Genomic DNA, 25754 nt, shown 5'->3' on the forward strand with positions numbered 1-25754 from the left:
GCTGGAGCTAAAAAAAAAAAAAAAAAACAGAGCCAGAGCCAAAACTATGACACCTGGCATGAAGACCAAGATTCAGGTCTATTCTGCCATTTGCATCTCTGTCCTACTGTAAGGCAGTGAACGGACCATGTACAGGGCTGACGTTCACAGCCTTCAGGCATTTCACATTGGATGTCTCCAGCGGATCCTTGGTATAACCTGGAAGGACCGCATACCACATGTGCAGATCCTGCAGCGTGCTAATAACCGCAACATCGAGACACATGTGGTGCAGCGTCAGCTCCGCTACGCTGGTCATGTAATCCGCATGCTAGAAAATCAACACATCTTTTATGGCATATGGATGGCAATCACAAGGAGGCTAGAAGAAACCGTTTTAAGACCATCTCCTTGGTGGAGGTGGTCTTAAAACTGTGTAATATTCAGCCTTTATAACTAGAGAATTCAGCTACCTCCAGAGACCTCTGGCATACAACCTGCCAGAGGGTGTCAACACCTTTGAATGTGGCCCTACCCCTGCCCACGAGAAGCACTGCCAGCGCTGGCATGAGGGTTTGGAGAGCCAACCTCTCCCCGCCAGTGATGGCATCCATTGCCCCCTCCGAATTTGGCCTTCGCTCCCATCTGCGAAGCCACAGGTGGTGCAACACCAATACCACAACCACTTAAATGCACTTTACTCATTGACACAATAGACCCCCTCAAGCAAGCAAGTAATATTGCTGTATATCAGAAGTCATTCACGCACTTCATTTCCATTTATATACATATTATGCAAGACCTTGCTCTGAGTAGTGTTCCCCTTGCTACTTGCAGATTCACCTACTTGCTGACACTTTTTGGAACCTATCCTCCATATTTGGTGAAAAAACACCTTATTTGCTGTTTATGTGCTCAGGCCAAAGCCCTGTCTAATATAAAAGTATTACTTTGATTCCATCTTGTGCCATCTCAGTGTCAAGGAACTATGTTTAAGTGAGTTGATGAACTCCATGTATTGACACAGTCGAGTACAATTTGTCATATATACTGTAGTTGGTATCGTCACATTTGTTGGCAAAGTTCTAATTACGACATCGAATACTGTCAAACTGACAAACTCCTTTATTCTCCCTTCACGTGTTAATTCCTTGCCAGATGTCTGGAAACCAACTGCCCGGCTGCTCAGCAGGATCAAGACACCCTGGGGGGGCAGTTTGCAGGTGGATCAAACTGGACAGTAATTTGCTGAACATGCTGTTGACCGAGAGCGATGCCAGACACTCCCTCTCATCTGTTGGACAGTGAGAGTGAGTATTGCAGTGTTGCAGTGAGCATTCTGTCTTTAGATTGGTGCAGGATCATGGAAAAATCAATTCTAATGTTATACTGCCATCACTTTGGATGTGAATGTATTTTTACGGGAGTTCGGCGACCACAATCTTATCAACAGTTTTCACATGTTTGCCAAGTGATTGTCATTATATGTGTATTGTATAGTGTCATTGTATGTCTTTACTTGACGTGAGTGTGAATGGTTGTTTCTTTACATGTGCCCGACAATTGGCTGGCAATCAGTCTAGGGCAGTGGTCTCCAAATCCGGTTGTCGTGAGTCCCTATCCAACCTGTTTTATGTTACCCTGTTCCAACAAACCTGATTCAAATGATCAGGATCATTATCAGGCTTGTGCAAAGTTTGCTGATGAACTGATCATTTGAAACAGGTGTGTTGGATCAGAGTAACATACAGTATATAACAGGCTGGCTACGGGCTCTTGAGGACAAGACTTGGAGACCACTTGTCTAGGGCATACCCCATAATGAGGACAAGATACTAGATGCAGAAACGTGTTGGACATTTTTAGGGATATTTTTATCATACTGTAAATAGACTCTTTAAGGATGAGGGTCGAGAAAATCCATGGTTCCCCCCAAAACCAGCGGAATATAATCATGAGTTCAAACAAACTTGGGCCAAGTAAAGAAAAAAATGGCTCTCCCACAGAATGCTCTCGTTTCAGACATCTACGGAACAAATGCTCTTCATTAAAAAGGCAAAAGTTAGTCAGTAACTTTTGGCGAGTAAAAGTACTCTGGTTTTGCCTTGCTATATTTTAAGGGGCTCTAGTCCTGTATATAATAAGACTGAGGTTGTAAACTGTTTTAAAAAGAATTTATAAAAACACGCTCTTTGTTTGACTGTCTCTGGACTGTCTCGATGAAACCCTGCATAATTTTTCCAACCTACACTGCAGACCCTTTTAAACTTGTACCACTTTCTTTGCAGGAAGTTCAGAAAGAATATCCAATTCCCAACCTCTCTATTTTGGCTAAAATTCTTGAAGCTCTTGTAAGTGAGCAAGTAAAGGAGGTTTGTTCTCAAATGACATATAAACACATCAATATGGCATTGGAAAAAACATATTGTTCGCTAAGTATTGATTAGCGTTACTCTTGACATGTAATCACTCTGTGATCTTGTGTGCGACCATGTTTCTGTTTGGCCCAGTCAACATCAATTGTTGTTGTTTTGCCACATTTGTCCATCATATCTTGCATATTTTGTTTCAAACTATAGTTTCTCTTGAAATACAGTATATGCCTCCAACTATTTTCAGATGAGTAAGTGCAGTAAGCACACCAAGATCTGCTGCAATATGGAATGAGAAAAATGTGTTTGAAAAGAAAAATACATTTGTAAGCCTGGAAAGAGCCGATTTGTCTGCTACTGCTGAAAACGTTTCATATTTCTTGTTGATTTTTTTTTCACATTTCAAAAGCGTAAAATTGGCGGGCTGGTTGGGAGTGCAATATTGCAGCCAGGTGGTCATCTTTTGTGGTTGCACGTTTGCACCATTTTGCCACATTTAAACATAAAATATGGGTCTGTTTTACAATCTGGAGCGGGTTTCAAATTTGGAGAGAGGCGCTGTGGAACACATGGAAATGGTGAGAAAATTTGAACGATTTGAAAGAGATGTCATTCCATGGAGTAGAAATAATAAGCACACAATTTCTAAAAATAAAAAACAATGATGCTAACAATAGCTTAGAATTAGATTCCTTTTTAAGGAACCCAAGGACGCTTAACAGTAACTCATGGAAATAATTGAAATATTGAGTATGATAGGAGCACAGTTTTTGCAGATGAGTAGCTAGCATTAGGCTACCTACCTACCTAGCTAGCAACTAATAGCTAGTTTGCTTGACTGCCATCAGTAGCACGATGAAAGACTGGTAGAGGTCCGACAAGCGGGCGAGGTTCCTTGTGCAGCAGACGCAGGAGAATGCGGGATGTTAAACGTCTCAAGAAAATGCAGGTAAAGTATTTTCAATGTGGCAGTGGTAGAAGTGAACCGGTCATTTTCATTGAAAGCTGAAGCAGTTTTCAAGTAAATTTAAAAACAATCACAAATAATCAACACAATACACATGAGGAGCATGGTAGGATATATTTGTATTTTTTTTCTTACTTTCCATAGCCTTTTAAGTATTGTGTGTCATTGCCAGAGGGGAAGTGCACAAGGCAAGTCAATAATGACATTAAAAAAAATAAAGCTGTAACAAGGTCGTGCTTGTCCCTGCTGCTCGGTGCTGTCGTTTTTATTGTGAGTGGTTTGTTTTTATTGATTTTCACTCCTGTTTTTCACTCTCAAGAACAATCAATTCAGAGTGTCGTCCATCTCCAGATGAGCATTGAGGACATGGCACAATATCAGTGTTATCAGTGTAGTACATATTCTTGATGTAAAACTATTTTAAAAGGTAGTGAACTGATAAATGGTGAAATCAAGGTCACATTATCTATAGCATTCTTTTATGTCCAAAAAGGTAGTAGCGGGGAATTGAGACTAAACATTTACTTCTTTTTTTTTTTACATTTATTTTTTAATTAGGGCATATGAGCAAGGTAAACAACATTCTAAATACAAGTTACTAATAACGTTTTTATTAATAAATGTTATCAAATCACCAGATGTACAAATTGTTAGGTAGAGTTTTCCCCAAGTGAACTCTTTCACTTTCCAGGATAGTCTTGGAGAGCAGTTATCCCTTTTATCTCTATTGTCTAAACAAAGAAATGATCTATGCGGCTGTCAGGAGAGCAAAGAGCACAACATTTTCAGCCTGGTACACACGTTAAGATTTTTAATGCCTTAATTGATTTTTGAAATGTGGGGGACCTCACATACGTCAAAAAAAAAAAAAAAAAAATCAGTTCGTACAACCTTTACAATGTGTGGTATACTCGAGACAACTCGCACAGCACACCGCTCACATTCTGATATCTTGGCCCAAACCAGAAGAACTTGTTTAATATTTACGATTGTCAGCCCGACCATTTTCAAAACAAATATGGGAAGGCAAAAAAAAAAAAAAAAACTAGCAACACACCCTATGCCACAGGATAATTGGTAAATGTAATATTTTAGAGATATTCCGTCATCTGACTTTGATTAGAATAGAGGAATTGGCCCAAAATTGCAGACCTATTTATATGCGTGTACTTGGCTTTACAATATTGTAATGTTGGGCAAGAAGTACAAAGGATCAGAGCTGGGCATTTTACTCAAATTTCCACCTTCCACCTTCAGCCAGGGTATCCTTCGGCTATCCGTCTATCTGCCTTTTTGTCTGGTCGGAATAAATAATAATCGCCCATAGGCTGGTCCGCCTAGCATTTTCAACGGGCTTCCGTTAGCGTTTCTGTCCAATTTGACAAACTTCCAATCGCTGAGGGCAATGTGTGTAATTTTATCAGAAGAGGCTGGCTGCTATATGTGATCACATTATAAGGTCATTGTCTTTAGCTCTATTTGGCATCATGAGGGGGCTTCATACCATATATGTGTGGGACAGCCGCTGCCATTTTAATTAGAAGACCTTTTATACTGCTTTCCTTGTATCTGCAATCCATAACTAGTCATAGAAAGTCAATTCTTGGTGTTTATTTTAACATTATGGATAATATTGGTGAAACAATTATAAATTTAAAGATTGGATAAAAGATCACACCCAGATATTCCACTTCACAATAATTTCTCAAGTGCTCTGGACATACAGTAAGTGAGAAAAAGTACATTGTTCTTTAATTAATAGGCTCCGGCAAGTTCACTAGTAGTTAGATATTACACAGTGAGTAGATCAGACATGTTTGGGGTCTGAAGAGGAATAAATATTTTCCCAAGGCCTTCGTCAGTCATTCCAGTCGAATGACCTCTGGGGATATAATATTCCATGTCCACAATAGCTCTGTGTGTTTAAATATAAACCCTGAGAGTGACCATTGAGGCCAATGTAAGCTGCAGTAGATGCCACAAAATGTAAATAATATGTGTCACAAGTGTCTCTTGCTCTCGCAGCTCAAAACTGGACAACATTGGGCATAACACAGCAGTGATAATGAGCAGAGGTGGGCATTTTACAAAATTTTGCTGGTCCGTCATTCGTCATCCGTCAGCGGCCAGGGTACCCGTCCATCATACGTCAGTTGTCATTTTTTGGGACAAACTGAATTGTAATTGTCAGTTTGTCAGTCTGTCAGTTAACCATCAGAATCCGTTGGTGCATCAGTCGGTCTCTCCAAAAAACGTCAGAAAAACGGGCGGACTAACGGTCTGTCAGTGACCGATTACGATTACACTGTCAGTCCGTTACTTCCCGTCATTCGTCAGCAAAATGGGCATCCGTCAATGACGGACTGACGGACAGGTCTGCTGGTCTGACTAAATGCTCACCTCTGATAGTGAGTATACAGTAGAAAAATGCTATGAAAACAATAGTCAACAACAGACACCACATCACCTTTTAAACACTTTCTAACTATGCTACTTTGTATTTCACATGGAGCATACATCCAATGTGAGTTTGTTTTCTGCCTTAAGTGCTGACTCGACTTGAAATTTTGAGATTAATTATTATTCACAAGAGTTGTTGTTAAACTTGTTAACGGGTCTGCTTGCTCAAAGGTGACCGTTGTTTTCAGTATATAGTCCTGCAGTTAAGAACTTTAACTTTTGTGAAAATGTGATTCTGCAACACTCTATGGCTGACTGCAATGCATGAACAAATGTCCAGACTTTTATGAGTTGTTGTTGTTTTTGGGGAAAAGATACGCTTGAGGACATATGAAAATGCACTTTTAGATACACCCCCAAAATGAGCCCATTTCACCATGGGCAGGTATAGGCTGTATAAAAGTCTAGAATTCTTGATCCTTTGGGCGCTTTGATGTATGTGCGGCTAACCTGTGAACTGCACAATATGCCTTTAATAGAGAGCGTTTTTATGTATGAAGCAAATCCAGCCTTTCATCCATCCATGTTTTATTTTATGTGCACACAATCTTTCAGGATATACTACTATATAACTCGGTAGTAATCTAATTGATTTACACGTTGCACAATCACTGATGCAATACGCATATTTGTGTGTACGCGTGTGTAAAAAAGGAAGAAAAAAAGCGGGGCACGCTGCATGTGTTTTGTTATCAAGAATTACCGCACTATTTCCGGTATGACGTCGCACGATTCCCTACAGTTTGAGATCTTTTCTTCTTTCACTAAGCGCAATCCACTTTCTATGAAATCAGTTTTGACCCTCACGTCGACACACACGACGACACAGCAACCTTTTGACAGCCAACACATCGGACCAATAGCCATCGGGAGCCATATTGCTTGCCCAGCCCATCAACCAGTAAAAAAATGAATGGGCGGGGCCTAGCGTGGGCCTGGCATTCAAGTTTGGTTGCGATGGTATTGACCAGGATGGGATACTGTGAGTTTTACTGGACACATTACTGGATTCATATTTTTCAGACTGTAATTTATTGTCTTATCCTGTCTACTCACGTGTAGTATTAGCGACCAAGCAGTTGACGCTCTAGTGGCGAGGAAGTTCAATGTGCGATAACGTGGCTGGATGTACTTGCTTTGCAAAGTATTCCAGAGAGAACAACGGTGATTTTTCGACTATTGTTACTACTGATATTAATTCCGATCAATCATGGTGATGCTACGTGGCTGATAGCCTCGGTTTTAAACGCAAAAAAATACCATTGTGTCTTGCCTCGTCGTCTTTTTTTAAATTTGAAATAGTGTGGTCTTTACTATGTTATAGCGAACTTAAACATTTAAGTTGATTTTGTTTATAATAGAAACATAGGGCTATGCTCACTGTTATAACACATAAAAATAAAACGACGTGTTTCAAATCATTAGTCGCCTTCTCCAGTGCATCCTGCCCTCACTGAATTTGGGTGTACTTTGAATATTAACCAGACTATTTAGGGAAACTCGTTTTGCAGGATTTGTATTTGTTTTAAAGCATAATCTTTGACATTATTTTGAAAATATATCCATATAAATGTAATGCTTTAATGTCATTTCAGAGAGCGACAGAGAAGAATTAGTGCTGAACGGATACCGCACCTCTTCGTCTTGAAGCGACACCCCAACCACTCGGATACTGCTTTTCGCAAAACTGTACTTGCACTTATTTATTGTTTTTATTTTTATTTTTTCTAACCGAATGGATATGGAAAAAGCTCACCCTGGAAGGTGTTGCCAAGTGACATGTTGACAAGAGCTTACGAGTGAAGTTTGCCAACTTTTTCGTTGTTGTGGTGGGAGTCCCTGTCAAGTCATTGGAAAAGGCAACTTTCACAACTTTGAAGGCAAAATGGATCAAGCCAGCGGTGGGGAGGATCCAAATAAAGCGTCTAAAAAGAGGTCCAGCGAGGATGAAGGAAGAAACAAAAAGCTGGTATGTGTTGCACAAAAAAGAGTGTGAGGAAATCACTAATCCACACGTCCCCCCCTCCCTCCCTTTTTTTTTGTTTTTTTTTTTACACTTGAGATTTTTATGTAATCATATTACAACAATCAGAAACATGAACTCTCATGCAATGCTGTTTTTAATGCAGTTAGTTATTGATGTGAGAGTTTGAGTGCAGTGAATAGATTTGGGAGTTCCACTAAAGAGGTAGTGTTTTATCTTTGTGCTGTGCTTTGCACTTAGTGCATCATGTGATCACCCTGTCAATTGGTTCCCCTTAAAAGTACTGCTGAGAGTCTTGTTGTTGTGACAGTTGGCCCTCAGTGTTTTTATACCGCTCATGTTGAAAAGTAGCTTAGCAGTTTGTTGACTCATTGCTTTGTGGTGTGGCCCTACCTGTGAGGAACATGACACCTTAGTCATCCTTGTAATTGGTGTTTTGATTTACTCATAGTAGCATGGGTGTTTTTTGATTCAAATGCAGAGAGTACCAGGTGTATTTCTACATGCCTCTTGGGTCCTCTGTTTAACCCATAAAGAACGGGAGCGCATAACCGCGTTTCTACCTCTAAAGCCAGGAGCGCTGTTGCGTGTTTCTCCCTTTAAAGCCAGGAGAGCATATACGTCATTTTCTTTTTTTAATTCAATTCTAGGTCTCTTACCCAATGAAATGCATCAGAATATACATGTGACGATGTCGTGAGTTTTCGGAGGATATCCAGAATTTTTTCGAGGAATAATGGAGGCACAGTCGATCGCGGGAGCTCTGATATAAGTCACGGCAGTGATATAGACAAAACGCTCGCGGACTTTAAAGCCGTGTAAACATCCAAAGGTGATATATGGTTAAGATATATGTTCGTATACAATGACGATTTCAACGTCTTTGTAAGAGAACACAGCATGGTAATTACCACTCGATTTTTTAAAAATTAAAAATAGTGCTTCACTTGCATCTTTGATTGAAACAGTAAATATTACAATAGAGGCCTGTGTGAAAGCCACATGTCCAAGCTCTCAAATTTTGGGCAAATTAGGTTTCTATCTCATACAGGGGCTAAATATTAATTATTTTGTAGGTGGCGAAAATGTCAGGTTTTCAAGGGTGACTCCAAAGACGACCGTAGGTCTTAGAGAGGGGCTTCAGGCTTTAATGGGTTAAGTCGGCCCTAACATAGATGGTTTTGAGGTTACGGACTGGAGTAGTTTGTGCAGCAGCGTAAGAATATGTCGTCATGTGGCACAAGAAGGCACTCTCAGTTACCTCTGTACCTACTGTTTTGTTGGATTTTTCAATACTGTTTGTATGGCCTCCGACTATTATTCATACAAATATTTACAGTAATGATGTTGGCTGGCAACCAATTCAGGGGATCTCCCCCCGCCTACTGCCCGAAGACAGCTGGGACAGGCTCCAGCACGCCCGAGACCCTTGTGAGGATAAGCGGTATAGATGGATGAATGGATGGATGTATTTACTACTGCGTTATCGTAAGTTGGTGATAGACTACGTCATGTACCCAATTACCTCCAAACTGGAGTTATCTCACCACATTAAGAACGGAAATCAATCGTAATTTGAGTACTCCATAAGCATAACCTCTGCCTCTGTAAATGTAATAAATGTCTCTCTGTGACCAACCACTATTTCGTTTGCCTCAGTTTATAACGTGCAGGTAAAGCAACATGTTTTCACAAAGCTCAAGATGCAGTTATTTACGTTTTACATAAAAATCAGCCGGATTCATACTGGAAGAGTGTTCATTCCAAATCCAGGGGTGTCCACACTTGATGTCATTAACACAAAGTAATGACAGTTAGCTTTCTGCTTCAACGCGTCATCGTCAAACAAAGGAAGTGTTGTTTCGATATTTGTTATTAACATGGCGGTATAAAACACATTTTCATGGTTGCGTAAACGACTCACTTTTAACTGGAAAAGCAAGAAAATACTGTAATTATGTTAAAAAGTCGTCATAAAGAGAAGCTACAGTATTTTTAATCCACAAAATATAACTTCAGTTTTGCAGATTCCACATCTGTTCTGCAGGTACTGTGTTGGAACAAATTAATAACTTCTGCGATTCGGTGGCGACCAGTCGATGATGTACCTTACCTCTCACCCAAAGTCTTTGAGACTGTTCCAAAGTCATTGTGATAGGATCGCTGTGACCCTAATGAACCTAATGAAGGAAAGCGTTGTAGAAAATGGATGAATTTTCATACCTTCAACATTACAAGATGCATTGTCTGCTCATCAGGCAATGTGTTGTGGTGTCTGCCACAACACATGATGGTACCAATCATAGTAAATTCAATTACATCTTTTCACCAGCTAGTGGAATAAGAAAGGGGGGGGGTCTTGAATGGGGTGCAGCACTTGTTAAAGGTGAGGCCATTATTTGGGTAAATATATGATAAGAACTGTCTGTATATCAGTGGGGCTGTGGTGTAATTAGGTTATGCCATCACCATTCCTTTGTGGTTGTAGTGCACCATGTTGAGGTTCTTCAGGTTGAAGCGCCTGACTGACAGTGTCACATGGCTGCAGATTTACATGTAGTTCTTGTGTAAACATTTTCTGTTATGACTAAAAACATCCAAAAGCTTCAATTAAGTGCTGTCATTTGCATTCTGTCATGTTCCCTTTCACGTGGGGTAATATAAAACTGCAGATCATGCACGTGTGGCGTGTGAGCAGCACCCCCCCCCCCACACACACGCACTGACAGCAATTGTATGAACTTGGTGGTTAAACAATATTTTTCCTCACTTAAGACTTAGAACAAAGGTTAAGTTACCCTTTTAAACAGCCCAAATATTTCTTACATTCTCACTGAATAGCATTTGCTGAGTGGTCAACAGTCTTTCCCTGACTGTTCTTAAATTTATTTTAATTGAATATAATGAGCCAGAGTTGATACCACAGACTTCAAATGCTTAATTTCAAGATGGGAATGTTGCTATGGTATTAACTTTTCCCATAGCCAGGGCCAAATGCTCTGTTGCACACATCTTGTAATCACTGGTTGTGTTCCAGCAACGTTTTAAAGGGAAAATGCGACCACAGTGACTGCAAGACAGGAAATCACAGATGCAAGTGAGATCCCATGTGCTCCCACAAACTATCCTGACATCACTCTGCAACTCTGGAATATCCTGACTCCCAACTTTTCAGAGTCTAAATGAGCTCACCCTGCAAATGTTTCTGATTCCTGGGAGGGGTTTCCGTACTCAACAATGTTCCCCTTTTTTCAGCCTTCCAAAGAGAATCAGTGCTCAACATGTTCGCGATTTGTTGTTGAGATCTCAGAGGAAGTAATTATTCACCTCGGGGTGGTTCCATGAGCGGTCATGGTTTGTTTATCCCACACTTTCTTGCCGGCCCGAAGTATGCTTGGAGCGCAGGGATTGCTCTTACTCTGTGAAGGACTGGGATGCACGTTTTAAGTCGATCTCTCAAGTATTTTTGGGGGGGTTTCCATCAAATGGTGGCTGCACCATGTTAACACATACAAGCTGAAATCTGACTGAACAAAAAAAAGAATACAACATATACATTACTGGAAAGTGGGTAGCCAAGAGACATGCTTTGAAATGAAGATATAACAGACTGTTGGAAATGTAATTACTAAAATTTCATGTAAAATGTAAATATACGTCAGTGCTTCTCAGTGTTTAGGCCAGCAGAAAAGACCTTGCAGGCCCTAACTGCAAACCACTGGTGTGTACATACTTTTAGGGCAAACATATGTGTCCAGACAGCTTCCTTACAAATGGCAAATTCTAGTGACGGGTAGAATGTTGAATTTGGATGAAACCTGTTAGGACAAAATGTTTTAAAGGGAGGTCAACCCAAACATTTTCTTTACAATAATATGTTCTATTCAGCCCCACTAGTCTAAACTAGTTTGAGTCTGATTAATATTGTGTTTGTGGAATACGAATTAAGCAGCAAAATCCATTTGTTTTTATACATCTCGGGGGGCGGCCATTTTGTTACAGTTGCTCAGGGTCAGATAACAAATCACGGCTCAGCTTCAGAAAACAGCTGAGCTGTGATTGGTTGTTACCTGAACCCTGAGCAACTGTTTGTCATTTTCAGTCGACAGCAAGTGACAAAAATGGCTGCCCCCTGAGATGTATAAGAACAAGTGGATTTTGCTGCTTAATTTGTATTCCACAAACACAATATTAATCAGACTCGAACTAGTTTAGACTAGTGGGGCTGCATAGAACATATTGTTGTAAAGAAAATGTTTGGGTTGACCTCCCCTTTAAAACATTTTGTTCTTAAATATGAAATTAACCAAAACACTTTTTTTAAGAATATGTTCAATGTGTGCAATATTTATCAGAATACCTTGTTTCAACTAGTGGGCTTGCGAAGAACATATTCTTGAAAAAAACACGTTTGGGTTGATCCATTTAACTCATATTCCACAAAGGCAATTGTAATCAAAATTCTGTGCTTAGACTAGTGGGGGTGCATACAACATATTGTAAAGAACATTTTTGGGTTGACCGTCCCTTTAAAGTAAAATTGCCAACTACTTTCTTGACTTACATACTACAGAAATACCTTTTTTTTTAAGTTTGTAATTGTAAATAAGATGCCTACCCTTCCAAATTCCCTGAAAATACAATACAATGGCAGACATTATGAGCGTCTAAAGGCCTAGATTGGGGTTGCCCACACTTTTTCAGCATATGAGCTACTTATAAAATGACCAAGTCCAAATGATCTAACTACTTTTATTTATTTAAAAATGTACTTAGAATTCTTTGTACTGTATGTACAATATATACAATATTGGTGTACCTGGCATGACTACCTGACTCCATATATATACACGGCGAGGTGTGCAACAGGCTTACGACTAGCAGCTGTATCAATAGCATAAAACTGGGATGGTTGGCAACAATTGAGTTAATGCAATGAGACTTACCTACATTCCCTTCGCAAGCTACTGGTAGCTCACGATCTACTTAATGGGCACCCCTGGCCTAGATAGACCAACCCATTGGCCAACTAGGGCTGACGCTTACCCCCTGTGGCGTCGGGCCGACTGTCGGTCGCTGGAAAAATACACTGCAACGGCAGACAGCGACGCTGACCATTAAAGTACCTCCTGCGCATGCGTGAGATGTAATACCCCTCCATACCATTGGTGGCGGCAGTCGCTATTCCTCATGGTTAGGAAAAGCCAACCAGAAAGCTATTGGCCGGGAGCGGATTATAAAAACGTAATCAATGCATTCAGCTATATTTTTCGCTCACGATGAACTCCCACGCGAAGTAAATCCTCACGTTCTTGACACAGTATTGTGAAATACTTACATTGTCAACCCTTTCTCGTGAAAAAGTCTTACTGGTTAAACATAAGCCTTGGTTAAACATAACCTTTAAATGGAAAACGTCAAGTTGAGTTTGTGTACATTGTTGATGTATGGAAGAAGTAAGCAAAATCTGTACCAAAGGCAAAATCTAACGAAAGTCCTTATTCTTTGTGTGATTCTGACCTAAACTGGCAGACACCTGTAGGGCTGCTCGATTCTGAAAAAAATATTAGTCATGATTATTTGGGTAATAATTAACATCACGATTATTCAAACGATCATTTGTTTTTTGGTACAAAACCACAACATGTTTAAACGTAAAAAATATAAAGACAAAGAAATGTAAGCAAGTTAAACAAAATTGATAAAATTAGTTATTATAAAATGTAACAAAAGGTGCAAATGTATAAAGTCAAGTATGATTTCCTTGTGTAAACAAACAGTGCATTGGATATAACTAATAATAATAATCATTTTTTACTATTATGCCAATTTTGTCATCGTGGAGTGTAATAAAATTGAACAGCCCGAAGACACTGGTTGAATTTCGTATCAGCAGAGTCAAACCAGTCTGTAGAGGAGAAATACTGCATGTGTGTGTTTGTGCTACAAGTCACCAGGAAGGATTACATCACAATTACAGCATTTGGGCTTGAGGCCAAGGACATAGATACTTACCCCAGCCAAGGATATTAGAATAACACCGCTAAAGTTAATGTTACTTTTACGACCTGTTTTGTTGATGCTGGGGGAAAAAATTGACTCGAGAACGAGAGGACCTTTTTCAAGGAATTCGGGAGGGCAGGTTTGACGGAATGGGAGAATGTTTCTGTTTTGCATACCAGAGCAAAAGATGATGTCATACCGTTGCTGCACGAGGGGAAAGTCATTCCCACGTATCCACATAATAGTAGGACCAACTGTTCTTGTGTCACAATGTAGGCATGATCTTAGCATGTGCTCTCAAAAGAATTAAATGGAAAATCTATTTGGCGTTGTACTATTTTCCAGAAGCATAAGTCACCATGCCACAATGCTCGGTGTGATTAAAATGTTATATTTTGCCATGAAAAGATGTAAAAAAGGTACTAATTAAGAGCTTCCGGCATAAAATTAATTTTAATCAAAAGCAATCTTGTTAAGTAGTCTTTCTAGTAGAAATACCAAATACTGGTACATTGCTTTCATATGAAATCACGTCATGTTTTTGGGAGAAAAAGACTCAATAAGATGGAATCTTGATTAATGAAAACCTTGAACAACTAAAATAAAACTAAAAAAATAAAACCTTAAAAAAAACATCATTACAACCCAACCAAAGTTGAAGCGAGTAAATGCAAAACTTAAGCTCATTTTCTGACTGGTTATATTTAAGACCATTTGTATTTAACACCGGAATAATTAAACTGGGTCGTTAAAGAGTAATTAAGGTAAAGAGGATTTCACTTGATTATGAGATCTTGGGCAGGGAAGACGTGACCGTGGCAGTGATGGGCTGACATTTTTTGAGGGTATTGTGGTAGTTTTAGTGACATCACACATCTAAAAAAAAAAGACGTGCTACACTAAATAGGGTGGAATCTTTACGGTTGACAGTGGACGATCGTCAGTTGTTTGGATTTAGAAATAATGGAAGATAAATGAGAATACAATAATCCAGTCAATCTGTCACTATTGTTAAATCTTTATCATGTGTAATTGCAACATTTTCAGTAACGTTCTATTCTGATGAATGTACAATGCATTATGTCAGGTCTTTTGCTCTTCTGCTTTTTAACATTGACATTGTTGATTTCACACAATTGACAAAATAAATTAACCACTACATAACAAAACAAACAAAAAAAACAATTATAAAGCAATTCATATCAGGAAGATGGATTCTTTACTGCTTTAAATGGTAGTCTGCTTACTTGATGTAACTTCCAGTGTATTTTTCTTCTTTGAACAGCCCTTGCTGTTCTTTTGAAATAAGTGTTGCAAAAATGTTACACAAATTCAAAGAAAAAGCAAAGCACACACAAATTCTAGGGGTGATGTTTGAGCTCTGAAATTTTGTGTGATTTTTTTTTTTATGCGTTATTCACTATGAATATACATTTAGACACTTCACTTTTTTTTCCAGACGACCCATGCAGCTTTTTGACGTTGTGATACATGAGCTGTATTAAAGCTTCTGAAGGTCTTGTTGACTTTAGGGTTAATCCAAACAGCCAGATACTTAAAATCGGATCTATATTCCTGATGCTGTTGTGTACCTTTCCCACAATGCGTTGATTGAATGTAGCCAGTGTTGAGCAGGCATGTGAGGCAGGAAATGCACCACGTGTGAGTGTGTCCATGGCATTCAGGAAGTTGGAGCGAGAGGAAGCAGTGAAGAATGCTTTAGTAATACAGTGGAAGAAACCCCCTCTTTATGAATGTCTGCATCTCAGGCTCATTCATGCCGTCTTGCAGGACATCAGTCAGACTCACTTAGTCGACTATATATGGACCTCTCCTCAATTTCTATTACCATATTTTCCGGACTATAAACCGGTTTTGAACCATGCGGCTTATAGTCCGGTGCGGCTATTCTGTGGATTTTTATTCCACCCCTCGGGGCGCTCTAACCGGAATTACAGTACAATTCAATACAAACGCGCTTCCAAGCAGAGTGGCGATGCACCATTTTAGATTTAAAACCACCTCGGTTTGCCATCATTCTTTATTATTTTGTAATCAAAAGCCATTCCGATGTTTTTTTTTTAGTTTTTTCAATGTGTGTTAAAGCATTCAAGTACAAATGTTAAATGAATTAACATTCCAATGACTTTTAATCAGTTTTATGTTATTGACTATGCAGAAAAAAATGAATTACATATTCATTTTTATTCACAAGGTGTCCCTGAACACAGCTCATGCTCTCGTTAAATATGAACACTTAATTATAAACTCTTCTGGACTTGCGAAACCCAACGCCTGCCGGTCCACCCCCGCAGTTAGCGGGGCTGCCGCCTCCGTCACCGTCCAAGCAGCGTTTATATTCCATTTAGCTAAGAATAATTTGCACTTCCCTTAAAAGTGTTGTCACCTTTATTTTCAAAGTATCGCCAGCTAACATGGCTCCTACCCGAAAGGTACATGGGGAAGTGGTGCCAAGTGTTGAAGTATCAGTGCATTTTTATGAGGACTGAAAATGTATGTCTAGTAGTAGGGCTGCTCGATTAAGCGATTTAGAACCGTAACCAAATTTTCTGGATAAAACGATGTTAAAAATGTTCAAATCGGCACGTTCGATTTTGTTATTTTTGGTGTATCTAAGCCACCGTAGTTTCCTCTGCATTTCCGCTTCCTCCCACGAGCGCGCAGTCCGAAACAACGACAGCATCCATGGCTAGCGGCGATTCTGCTATTTGCTCAGGCAAGTGAGCGTTTAGTTAATAAATCGGGCAAAAATAGATCTGTAGTGTAGTGTGTGCCCCGCATGTACAATACAACTCGTGAGCAAGTAACTCAACGTCTGAAAGTCGTCCCTTTTTTTTTTCTCCTCTACAACGGACATTTGGTCCAGCTGCACTATGCATCCGTACTTAAGCTTGACAGTGCATTGTATTATTGAGTGACAGTTTTGTACAAATCATTGATTTCTGTTTAAGTAAGACCAGGGAGAAAGGTGAAAGACTAGTCACTAGCTGGTTGGCAAAATGACTTGCTGACAGACTGTTTGGTTTACAGACTGGACTGTCTACCTTCTCTCATGTTGATGATTTCGTTTCAGATGGTATATGCACTTTGTTCTTTGATTATTGGTTTAATTAATAACAGATCTGAAATCTATTGTGTAAGTAAAATACTGTTAATCCCAATGGATTGTTCTGTGTGAATTAAGTAAAATTGACTGGCATTTTGAGTTCAAAGAAAGAAAAATTAAGTTTAAATAAAAGAGATTCTTCATTCTTCATTTTTCATTATTTTTATTTTATAAACAAATAGTAATCGTAATAGTAAAATCGGATTTGAGAGAAAATAATCGGGATTTTCTTATTAGGCAAAATCGAGCAGCCCTATCTGGTAGTATTGTTACAGGTGCATCCCTAAAAACTAAATTGTAAAGACATCTAAGAATTAATTTTAGCCTACATGTACCTAGTGACAGAGAACAAAAGATATAGAAATTCATAGATCTTAACAGGTAGACATTCAGGTTTAATTTAAAAACATGATCATTTAGGAAATACATCTACTTTTATGCAGACAGAGTATGTACCTGCAATCTCAGGGCTCAAAAGTATGACAAAGAACCTCCAGGGAGGAAACTCAAAATTTTCCTGATGTCCGTGTGTTCTGGACTTCAGGCAATCATTGACTGCAAAGGATTTTTTATTAAAAGGACATTTATGTCCACATACATTTGACCCCCTAAAATTGGAGGTACACTACATCAAGTGACAAATTCATAAATGGTAAATGCCACTTCTTAAATTAAAGACATTTTTCAAAATCCAGATTGTAATTTGTAAAGGCAAAAATCACAAAAACTCAGTGTCCAATTACTTCTGAACCTGACTAAATGTGAGCATCATGACTGACCTAGCTGAATAATGTTATCAGTAGACAAATAGTCTACATTTATCATAGCTAAGTGTCATGCGAGTCCTTCGGGATTAATGTTCAAGAGATTTGCAGGGACAGAGATAACCCGAGGGCCTGACTGTGCAGTCACATGGTCGTAGCGCTCACTGAAAAGCCATTCAAACGTTGTCCGGGCTGCTTTTTGTGTGCTTCCCCTTTCAAATGGTTTCTGTTTTAGGACACTACTAGCGGGCCCAGTGCCTGCCCGGAATAATAGAATAGCTCCACCACTCACTCATGCCCATTTAAAGGCAAAGCAGATAGACATTGACAATGTTTATTTTTCAAGGCAATTACTTTGCTCCAAGATATTTTTAGGTGCAGATAGCTCATTGTGTCGTTTTTAGCATCCAAGTCAGCTGAGAAAAGTGTGCCAATAATTTTAATCCCGTGTGCCTTTGCATTCTAGCTTGCAACATTCATGTGCCAAGTCTTCCCCGCTGGCCCCCCCCCACACAGTATATATATACACTGCGTGGTGCACTGATGAGAATCCTTCATCTTAGATTGTAGCCTGTCCTTCTAAGCGCTTTTCCAAATAGATGCTTTATGGCACGCTAGCGCAAGCTGTAAGACTCTCAGCTGTTCGTTCACCCGCAACTGAATCTTTATGTTCTTCTTTTTTTCTGGACATTAATTAACATTTGTAAACTGTACACACATTTCCACTTTAAGTTCCAGGGAGTTCTTGGTAACATTCACTCAGTTCCACAGTGGAACTTCCACTATACCCCACATATTTCTGGACCTTTCGGACGCACTACAATGTAAACATCCGCATGCTCTTCCTTTTTTCACCGCTACATTCCTAGCTCCAGGGTAGAGTTCCTGCAGTTGAAATGCTTTGTATGGATCATTGTTGTACCATCGCACATCCCTTTTGTCATTGTGGGTTTCCAAATGACTTCACTTACTGTACAAATCATTTAAGGTTTGGACTATGTACACACATAAAAATTCAAATTCAAATACAAGTATTTCTAAAAGAGTCGGGTGTTTTTTGGATTTGAATGTAGACTGGAAAACTGACTCATAATGGTAAGTTGCAGCGGCACACACGGATAGTGCATCTACTTTATTCGGTACCACCGGATTGTCGTAAGATTCCAATAATGGTAATGTGTTGCTATTTTGCCACATGTCCAAAATGACAGTTATAAAAGAAAAAAACACTTCAGTCTTTCTATTTCCATTTGCTTCTCTAGTGATGCTTCCAGTACTACAAATCTTTTCGGGTGTAAATGTCTGTAGTTTAACAATAATAAATAATAAAAATAAAATACTGCAGGACAGCATGTCGAGTTAAGAGAAGACGGAAATGTTGTGATCAAGTATCACTTGAACAGGGCAGCACAACCCTGCCATGGTTTTATTTTATAACGTGTGCTATTCTCAAGTAGCAGTGTTGTATTTCTTTTAATCTCTTATTTTTGTAGTTAATACAGAGGTTACCTGAAATCTGTATTCCTACTTGTACACATCAGACTATGTGCTTTTTAGTCTCATCTATTGTATGCACTCCTTTTGTATGTTTCCCTTCTGTGTTCAGACTGAGACACTACATCTATAGTAACTGCAATGCTGGTTACCGGCTACATTTAAGTACATTTTGTGGCAAGTATGTTGGAAAATGTAATGTAAATGTAAAGCACTTGTCTGAAAAAAGTGGCATTGCTGCATATCTAGAAATAGAAATAGAAAAATTAACTTGACTTTAAACATGCAGCGAGGTGCTAACTGACAATAGCCATTCAGAAAAAGTGATTTGCCCCTTGAATAGAACACAATAAGGATTACAGTATGTTATGTTCCTTGTGTCAGGTTTAATTGTGTCTTTGTTTCCCCATTTTTTTGTTTCAAAAAGGGCACGCGCACACACCCACACGCACGTACACATGCGCACACCCACTCGCGCGCACACACACACACGCTCAAATGACACAAATGACAAATAATGCTCTAAATTTGATTGCCTTAAAAGGCAGGTTATTTTTCACGTGTTCATCATAAGCAATGTCTTACAACTTATTATGGGTTTTGCTATGTAAACCTTACTGAGTTTGCGAAGGCAGCTGTTGCATAAAGTATGAAAAATATGGGGCTTGATTAATTTTGACAAAGATTTGTTCAGACGGAGGGTAATTGGGTAATTCCGTTGGTATTTGGTGCTCTCTGATGCCAGGAGTCCAAAAATGTGGGCCATTATATTGGCAACAATGTACATTCTACCATTAATCTGATGGATAATAATAATAATGATAATAATAATGATAATAATAATAATAATAATAATAATTGTTATGTGGACCATTATATTGGCAACAATGTACATTCTACCATAATAATAATAATAATAATAATAGTAATAATTATTATTATTATTACTATTATTATTAATATTATTATTATTATTATTATGTAGGTAGTTGGGTATTCAACTAGGGGCACCTTTGAAGGTGGAGGCCTTGATTTGTATAATTATCTGAAATGACACACAGTATGTATATTTCGTAAAGGTATTTTTCCCAGGGTGAGCATGTGCCGGTAGAGGGAGACCAAGCCGTTTTGATGAAGTTGCCACAAACTATTGGCAGTTATCCCCCGTTATTATTAGAAGTCATTAAAGTTAAAGCTAATTTGTTTCTAAACTCGTATAAAAGAGGCGTCGCGGCCACCGACTTTATCGCGATCGTTCCGGTGGGTGACTTAAAATGACATCATACAGATGGTCCAGTTAAATTGGTTGGGAATAACAGTTATTGCTTTCGCTAAATGCTGTGTAATGTTGCCAATCTTAAACATAAATGCTTTGTTTTTACATGCGCATGTCACAGAGCCATTAGAGATACGTCTCTTTAATGTTCCTTATATGCATACTTTGGCGTGTGTCACTAGACTGACTTTCAATATGATTTCATCCAGGGCAGACCTAGAATTTATTTGTCTTATTTCCTTAAAATGGATAATGGTGTTTTCTCATAAACATTTATCATGACGAAAAAGTTTACTTTATTAATTGAGGGGGCCCTGAAGACATGTAAGCTTGATTGTTAAATTACGTTGTTGCAATGTTGCCAAGATAATGGGGCAAGGAAGCCCTCAAGTCAAGGCAATTTGCCAAGCAGTGGTTTGATTGTTGTTAAATAGATTAGAAAATGTTAAAGTGTGACATTCAAATTTTAGCCTGCGTTTCACAAAGTATTAGAGTACTATTGAATGCCGGGGTTAATGACACATAAATGGTCTGATTTAGCAATGGTAAAAGTTGTTGCCCATGCCACGTTTATCAAGAAGTCATGCTGGGCAGACAACAATTACGACATATGATTTGAAGAACACTTGGATTTTCACTGAATTCGTTAATTACATGTGACAGAAAGTCAACACAAGTGCTCACACAGTATGTTGATCTTTTTGCTATTCCACCTCCGTCCCATCGGTGTTGACAGTGTGTTTCAAACTGTTGTCAACTGTCAAAGTAAAGTTGTAAATTGCCATTCAAATTCTACAATAGCAACATGACAAGATTTCCCAGAAATGACAGTCTCTCAAATTACTGAGTCAGGTTCGAATGGCCACTTTTGGACAAAAGTTAGTTATTTGTGTTGTTTTTGGTTAATGGTTTTCTGTGATATCACCTATAGAAAGTCTGTCCAATAAACACCTTCAAATTAGAGTAAAACGGAGCTCAACATATTTAAATAGAAAAAAAGTTTTGTCAATTAATGGATCGAGTCTATCCAAAGTCACAGTCCATGTTCTCCTATCTTCTAAAAACTATTCAGACCACATGTGAAGGAAGACACTTTGTTGGTGTGCGATTCAAGTTTTGAGTGAGTGCTCAGCTGTTGCCGCGAGCGACAGCTGATTGAGGCGCACATAGGGAGGTCCAGGTTAAAGCCAATCTGTTTGCTCGCCCTAGCACCACTAATTTCCCGATTACCGTAGTGGAGAAATCCACGGCTCTCGGCAGTCTTTATGGCCATTAGCAGCACACATCTCTCTATTCATTAGTGCCTCACAACCCCGTGCCTCACCCCATACAGCAGTGCAGATACTGCTGTCTTAAAAATGACTGGACACTCACATATTGTCCCGGACAGACATTAAGATGTTGGGGAACATCCCTTTGGTCATTTTGAATGTTCCCCTATTAGGAGGAAATGTTGGCTTTTAAAACAGTAATGGTGTGATCATGGTGCACACATTTCAGGAATATGAAAACATGCTCAAGAAAGTTCTTGGTTATGTTTTTTTAAAATAAAGTATGGAAAGAGTAATAATCTATTAACAATTCAGTGTTGACCTATTTTTGACAAACATTGGAGCTTCTGAGGTTAAAAACAACAACCCCAGATTTGTTCATATCTTAGATTTATTTTCTTTAATAAAACTAAAGTTGAAAAACTATTCACCCTTTTGTGACGTGTCTGAGAATTGCAAGTGCAAGTGGGGGAGAATTTCTTAGTTGGTTTTTTTTCACACTTGTTTCTTAGAAGCTATATAGTAAAACTAAATTAAACAAAACTGCTGACCTTTTGATAGTGTCTGATGGTTGTACTGAAGGTGTGACTTCAAATTACATGTTCCACTGACTTTTTGTAATTGCATCAAACATTACTGTACTGTATGTTGACTTATTTACTTGTCGACATGATTCTAATTCCACCACTGACAAAATAACATGAACACAAAAGGTATGGTTGCATGCAATTGCAATTTCATCTGTGGAAATTGGCATTAGAAATGCCAATTTTGTCATCCATTTTAATTTTCTTATGGTGTGTGTTCGGTGTCCATTTTTCAGGTGTGCATGCCGGGGAATATGAACTTTACACTCACCTATGTGTTCTGAAATCTTTAAACAAGTACAGTATTGTTCATCCCCTGCACCTACAATCTCATTTTAAGTATCATATACAGGTGCATCTCATTCAATTAAAATAGAAAGGTTAATTCCAGTATCTTATTTCAAAAAGTGAACCTCAATGGTAAATTTGAGGATTTTGTATGTATGTATGTATATAAATAAGTATGTATATATATATATATGTATATATATATATATGTGTATATGTATGTATATATATATGTGTATATGTATGTATATATATATATATATATATATATATATATGTGTGTATATGTATGTATATATATATATATATATGTGTATATGTATGTATATATATATATATATATATATATATATATATACATACTTATTTACTTATATATACATACATATATATATGTATATATATACATGTATATATATATATATATATATATATATACATGTATATACTAGGGGTGTAACGGTTCGGTTCGTTTTTTTGGAAACTTCGGTTCGGTATGTTTTCGGTAAAAAAAAACAACTAGTGGTGTCAAGCGATTAAAATATTTAATCGTAGTTAATCGCATTCTTTCATAGTTAACTTGTAGTTAATCGCATATTTTATTTATTGTAAAAATTTCCCTTGATTTTTCTGTGACATTATTTTCTTGAATTTTAATACCCTTAACATGAATAAGAGGATTGATCTTCTTATGCAAATACTTTATCAAAGCGAAGTCAACCCAAGCATTTTATTTTTTAAGAAAATGATCCATGCAATCCCACTAGTTGAAACAAGGCATTCTGATAAATATTACATTTGTGGGATAAGAGTTAATCCACCTGTTTTTAGTCATCACTGGGGGCGGCCATTTTGTCACGTCTTTCAACTGAAAATGATATCACAGTTGCTCAGGGCTCAGGTAACGACTAATCACAGCTCACCTGTTTTCTGAAACTGAGCCATGATTGGTCGTTATTTGAGCCCTCAGCGCATCTGTGATGTCATTTTCAGTCGACAGAAGTGATGAAATGGCCGACCCTCAGATGGTCAAAAATGGATGGATTTTTTATAACTTAATTCATATTCCACAAACAAAATATTAATCAGAATGCCTTGTTTTATCTAGGGGGCCTGCATTGAACATATTCTGGAAAAAAATATGTTTGGGTTGACTTGACCTTCATTTGAAAAAACAAGCATTGGATTCAACTCACGCAAACAGCCCCCCAGCGCTTTCAAACACACACACATACACCCACACACACAATCGGGCGACTTGTTGCTCAAGCTCCGCTTGGTTTTAGAACGACTAAAAAGATTATTACTCGCTGCTCGAGTGTCTAATAAACGTATGCGTATGTTGCGTTCACGAAACTGGAGCTGCGAGTAGCAGTCCATACTGCTAGTAGCAGCCCACACTGCGAGTAGCAGCCCATATTTTTACCTTTCGTATCCTGAAATTTCTTTCGCAACAAGGAGCAATATTTTCCTGTTGAGGCGTTTCGTAACTTGAAAATTTCGTATGAAGAGACGTTCATAAGTAGAGGTACCACTGTATGTACTGTATATGTGTAATAGAGTTTCTGTTTTTGAATTGAACTACTGAAATAAATTAGGTTTTCCATGATATTCCAGTTTATTGAGATACACCTGTAGATGATGGGGACCAACTAGTGACGTTACTATCTTTATTTTGGAGCCCACCTCCATCCTGTTGGGATTCTACCTTAAGAATGAGACATGATGCAGGGATGACACCTCTGTACATGTGTGTTCAACACAGATGTGGGGTTCTGTTTATCTCTGGTTGTTGTGTGGTCATTTCCTGTCATTTACATTGTGCCCTCCCTCCCTTCCAACAGAACATACACATAAAAACATTGGCTGATGATATGGTAAGGTGCTGGGTTTTACTTTGGCATGCTCATTTTTGTTGTTGTTATTTTTGTTATTTTGCATCATACTCGTCTGTTCATTATGGCTGCATTGGATGTGACTGAACTGAAATAAGCAGATGGATCGAACATGCGTTAGAAGCAAACAGAGAAACAGATTTCTAATAGTCTTCTGTCCAAATATGTCACGATGCTTCATGTTTCTGCCAGTGTGACAGCTTCTAGTTTTTTTTTATCCATTTGGAAATATTTCAGTGAAAGTACATCGTGCATGTTAATATCACATTTGTCTGTTATATATGTAAAGGTATTGTGTTGTTTGATTTGATGGGAAAAAAAAACATTGAATTATCAGTCAGTAACTCATGATGACAAAGTGAAACTATGATTTTAGGAGTTCCAATTTATGTTTATGTCCTCACTTTGTTCCATATCATTGCTGTACTGTGAAAAACAACGATCTCCAATTTTGGAAACTTTTTAAATGTTCACTTTAATGCGATTTCTGTAACACGGAAACATGATTCAGGTAAAAATAAGAAAATGAAAAAAATTGAGATAAGTGTTTTTCACATGACAGCGACGATATGCACCTTTTTTTTTTAATTTTAGAACTAATTTTGTAGATTTAGTTTGATCCAAAAGGAACTTACTTACATTTAATTGTCATTATATTTGTTACAATTATTTTTTTTTGTTTTGTAAAAAAAATGAGTGATTGTTTGAATAATCGTGATTTCAGTCATTACTAAAATAATCATGATTAATACGACTATATATAAGAGGTAATGTGTCCAGAAAATGCAACATAAGGGAAGGCTGAACTGCACTTTATTTATTTATAAAGTAAGGTACTTACATAGTCCAATAGTGTGAAAATAAAATATCAAAATAAGAGGGATAACAATATTCAACTTTTTTTTTTTACATTATTTTTATATCCAGTTTTCTATATACATAAATCATCTATATAATTCTGTAACTTATTTAATGTCATTATTTTTGAAAAAGTCAATAAAAATTAACCGCACCTAACACTTTCAACTTTATATTGTGGTTTTGAGATGACAGTTTTGTGAGACTAAGTTTTCAACACACTCAAATAAAATCAAGGAGATTGATTGTCAAGATTGCTGCCACAGTAAAAGCTCTAAATGACCCAAATCATACTTTCACTTTGCCAACTTTGTTACTGGTTTAAAATAAATCATTCAATCACAAATTGAACAACACATTAAATGTGCATGAAATTACTACTTTCCAAAACCACTGTGTATGTCCTTTAATTCAGCATGTGCTCTCTAT

General features: G+C 38.0%; 1 protein-coding gene across 6 annotated transcripts in view; it reads left to right on the top strand.

The window, feature by feature from the left end:
• The first annotated feature begins 6713 nt into the window (after positions 1–6713).
• Positions 6714–25754, top strand: part of diaph2 (diaphanous-related formin 2) — a 426654-nt gene continuing 407613 nt past the window's right edge. For 4 of the 6 annotated variants that reach the window (XM_086021876.1, XM_086021922.1, XM_086021913.1 and 1 more), the window contains exons 1-3: positions 6771–6942; positions 7374–7747; positions 24417–24449. In XM_086021876.1, coding sequence (XP_085878002.1) covers positions 7664–7747; positions 24417–24449 — 117 coding nt within the window. In that variant the 5' untranslated portion in view covers positions 6771–6942; positions 7374–7663. The other 2 variants (XM_086021885.1, XM_086021903.1) reach the window with 2 other exon arrangements.

Source organism: Filicampus tigris, chromosome 2, assembly GCF_054856515.1.
Source record: "Filicampus tigris isolate MCC_2025a chromosome 2, RoL_Ftig_1.0, whole genome shotgun sequence".
NCBI classification, from domain to species: domain Eukaryota; kingdom Metazoa; phylum Chordata; class Actinopteri; order Syngnathiformes; family Syngnathidae; genus Filicampus; species Filicampus tigris.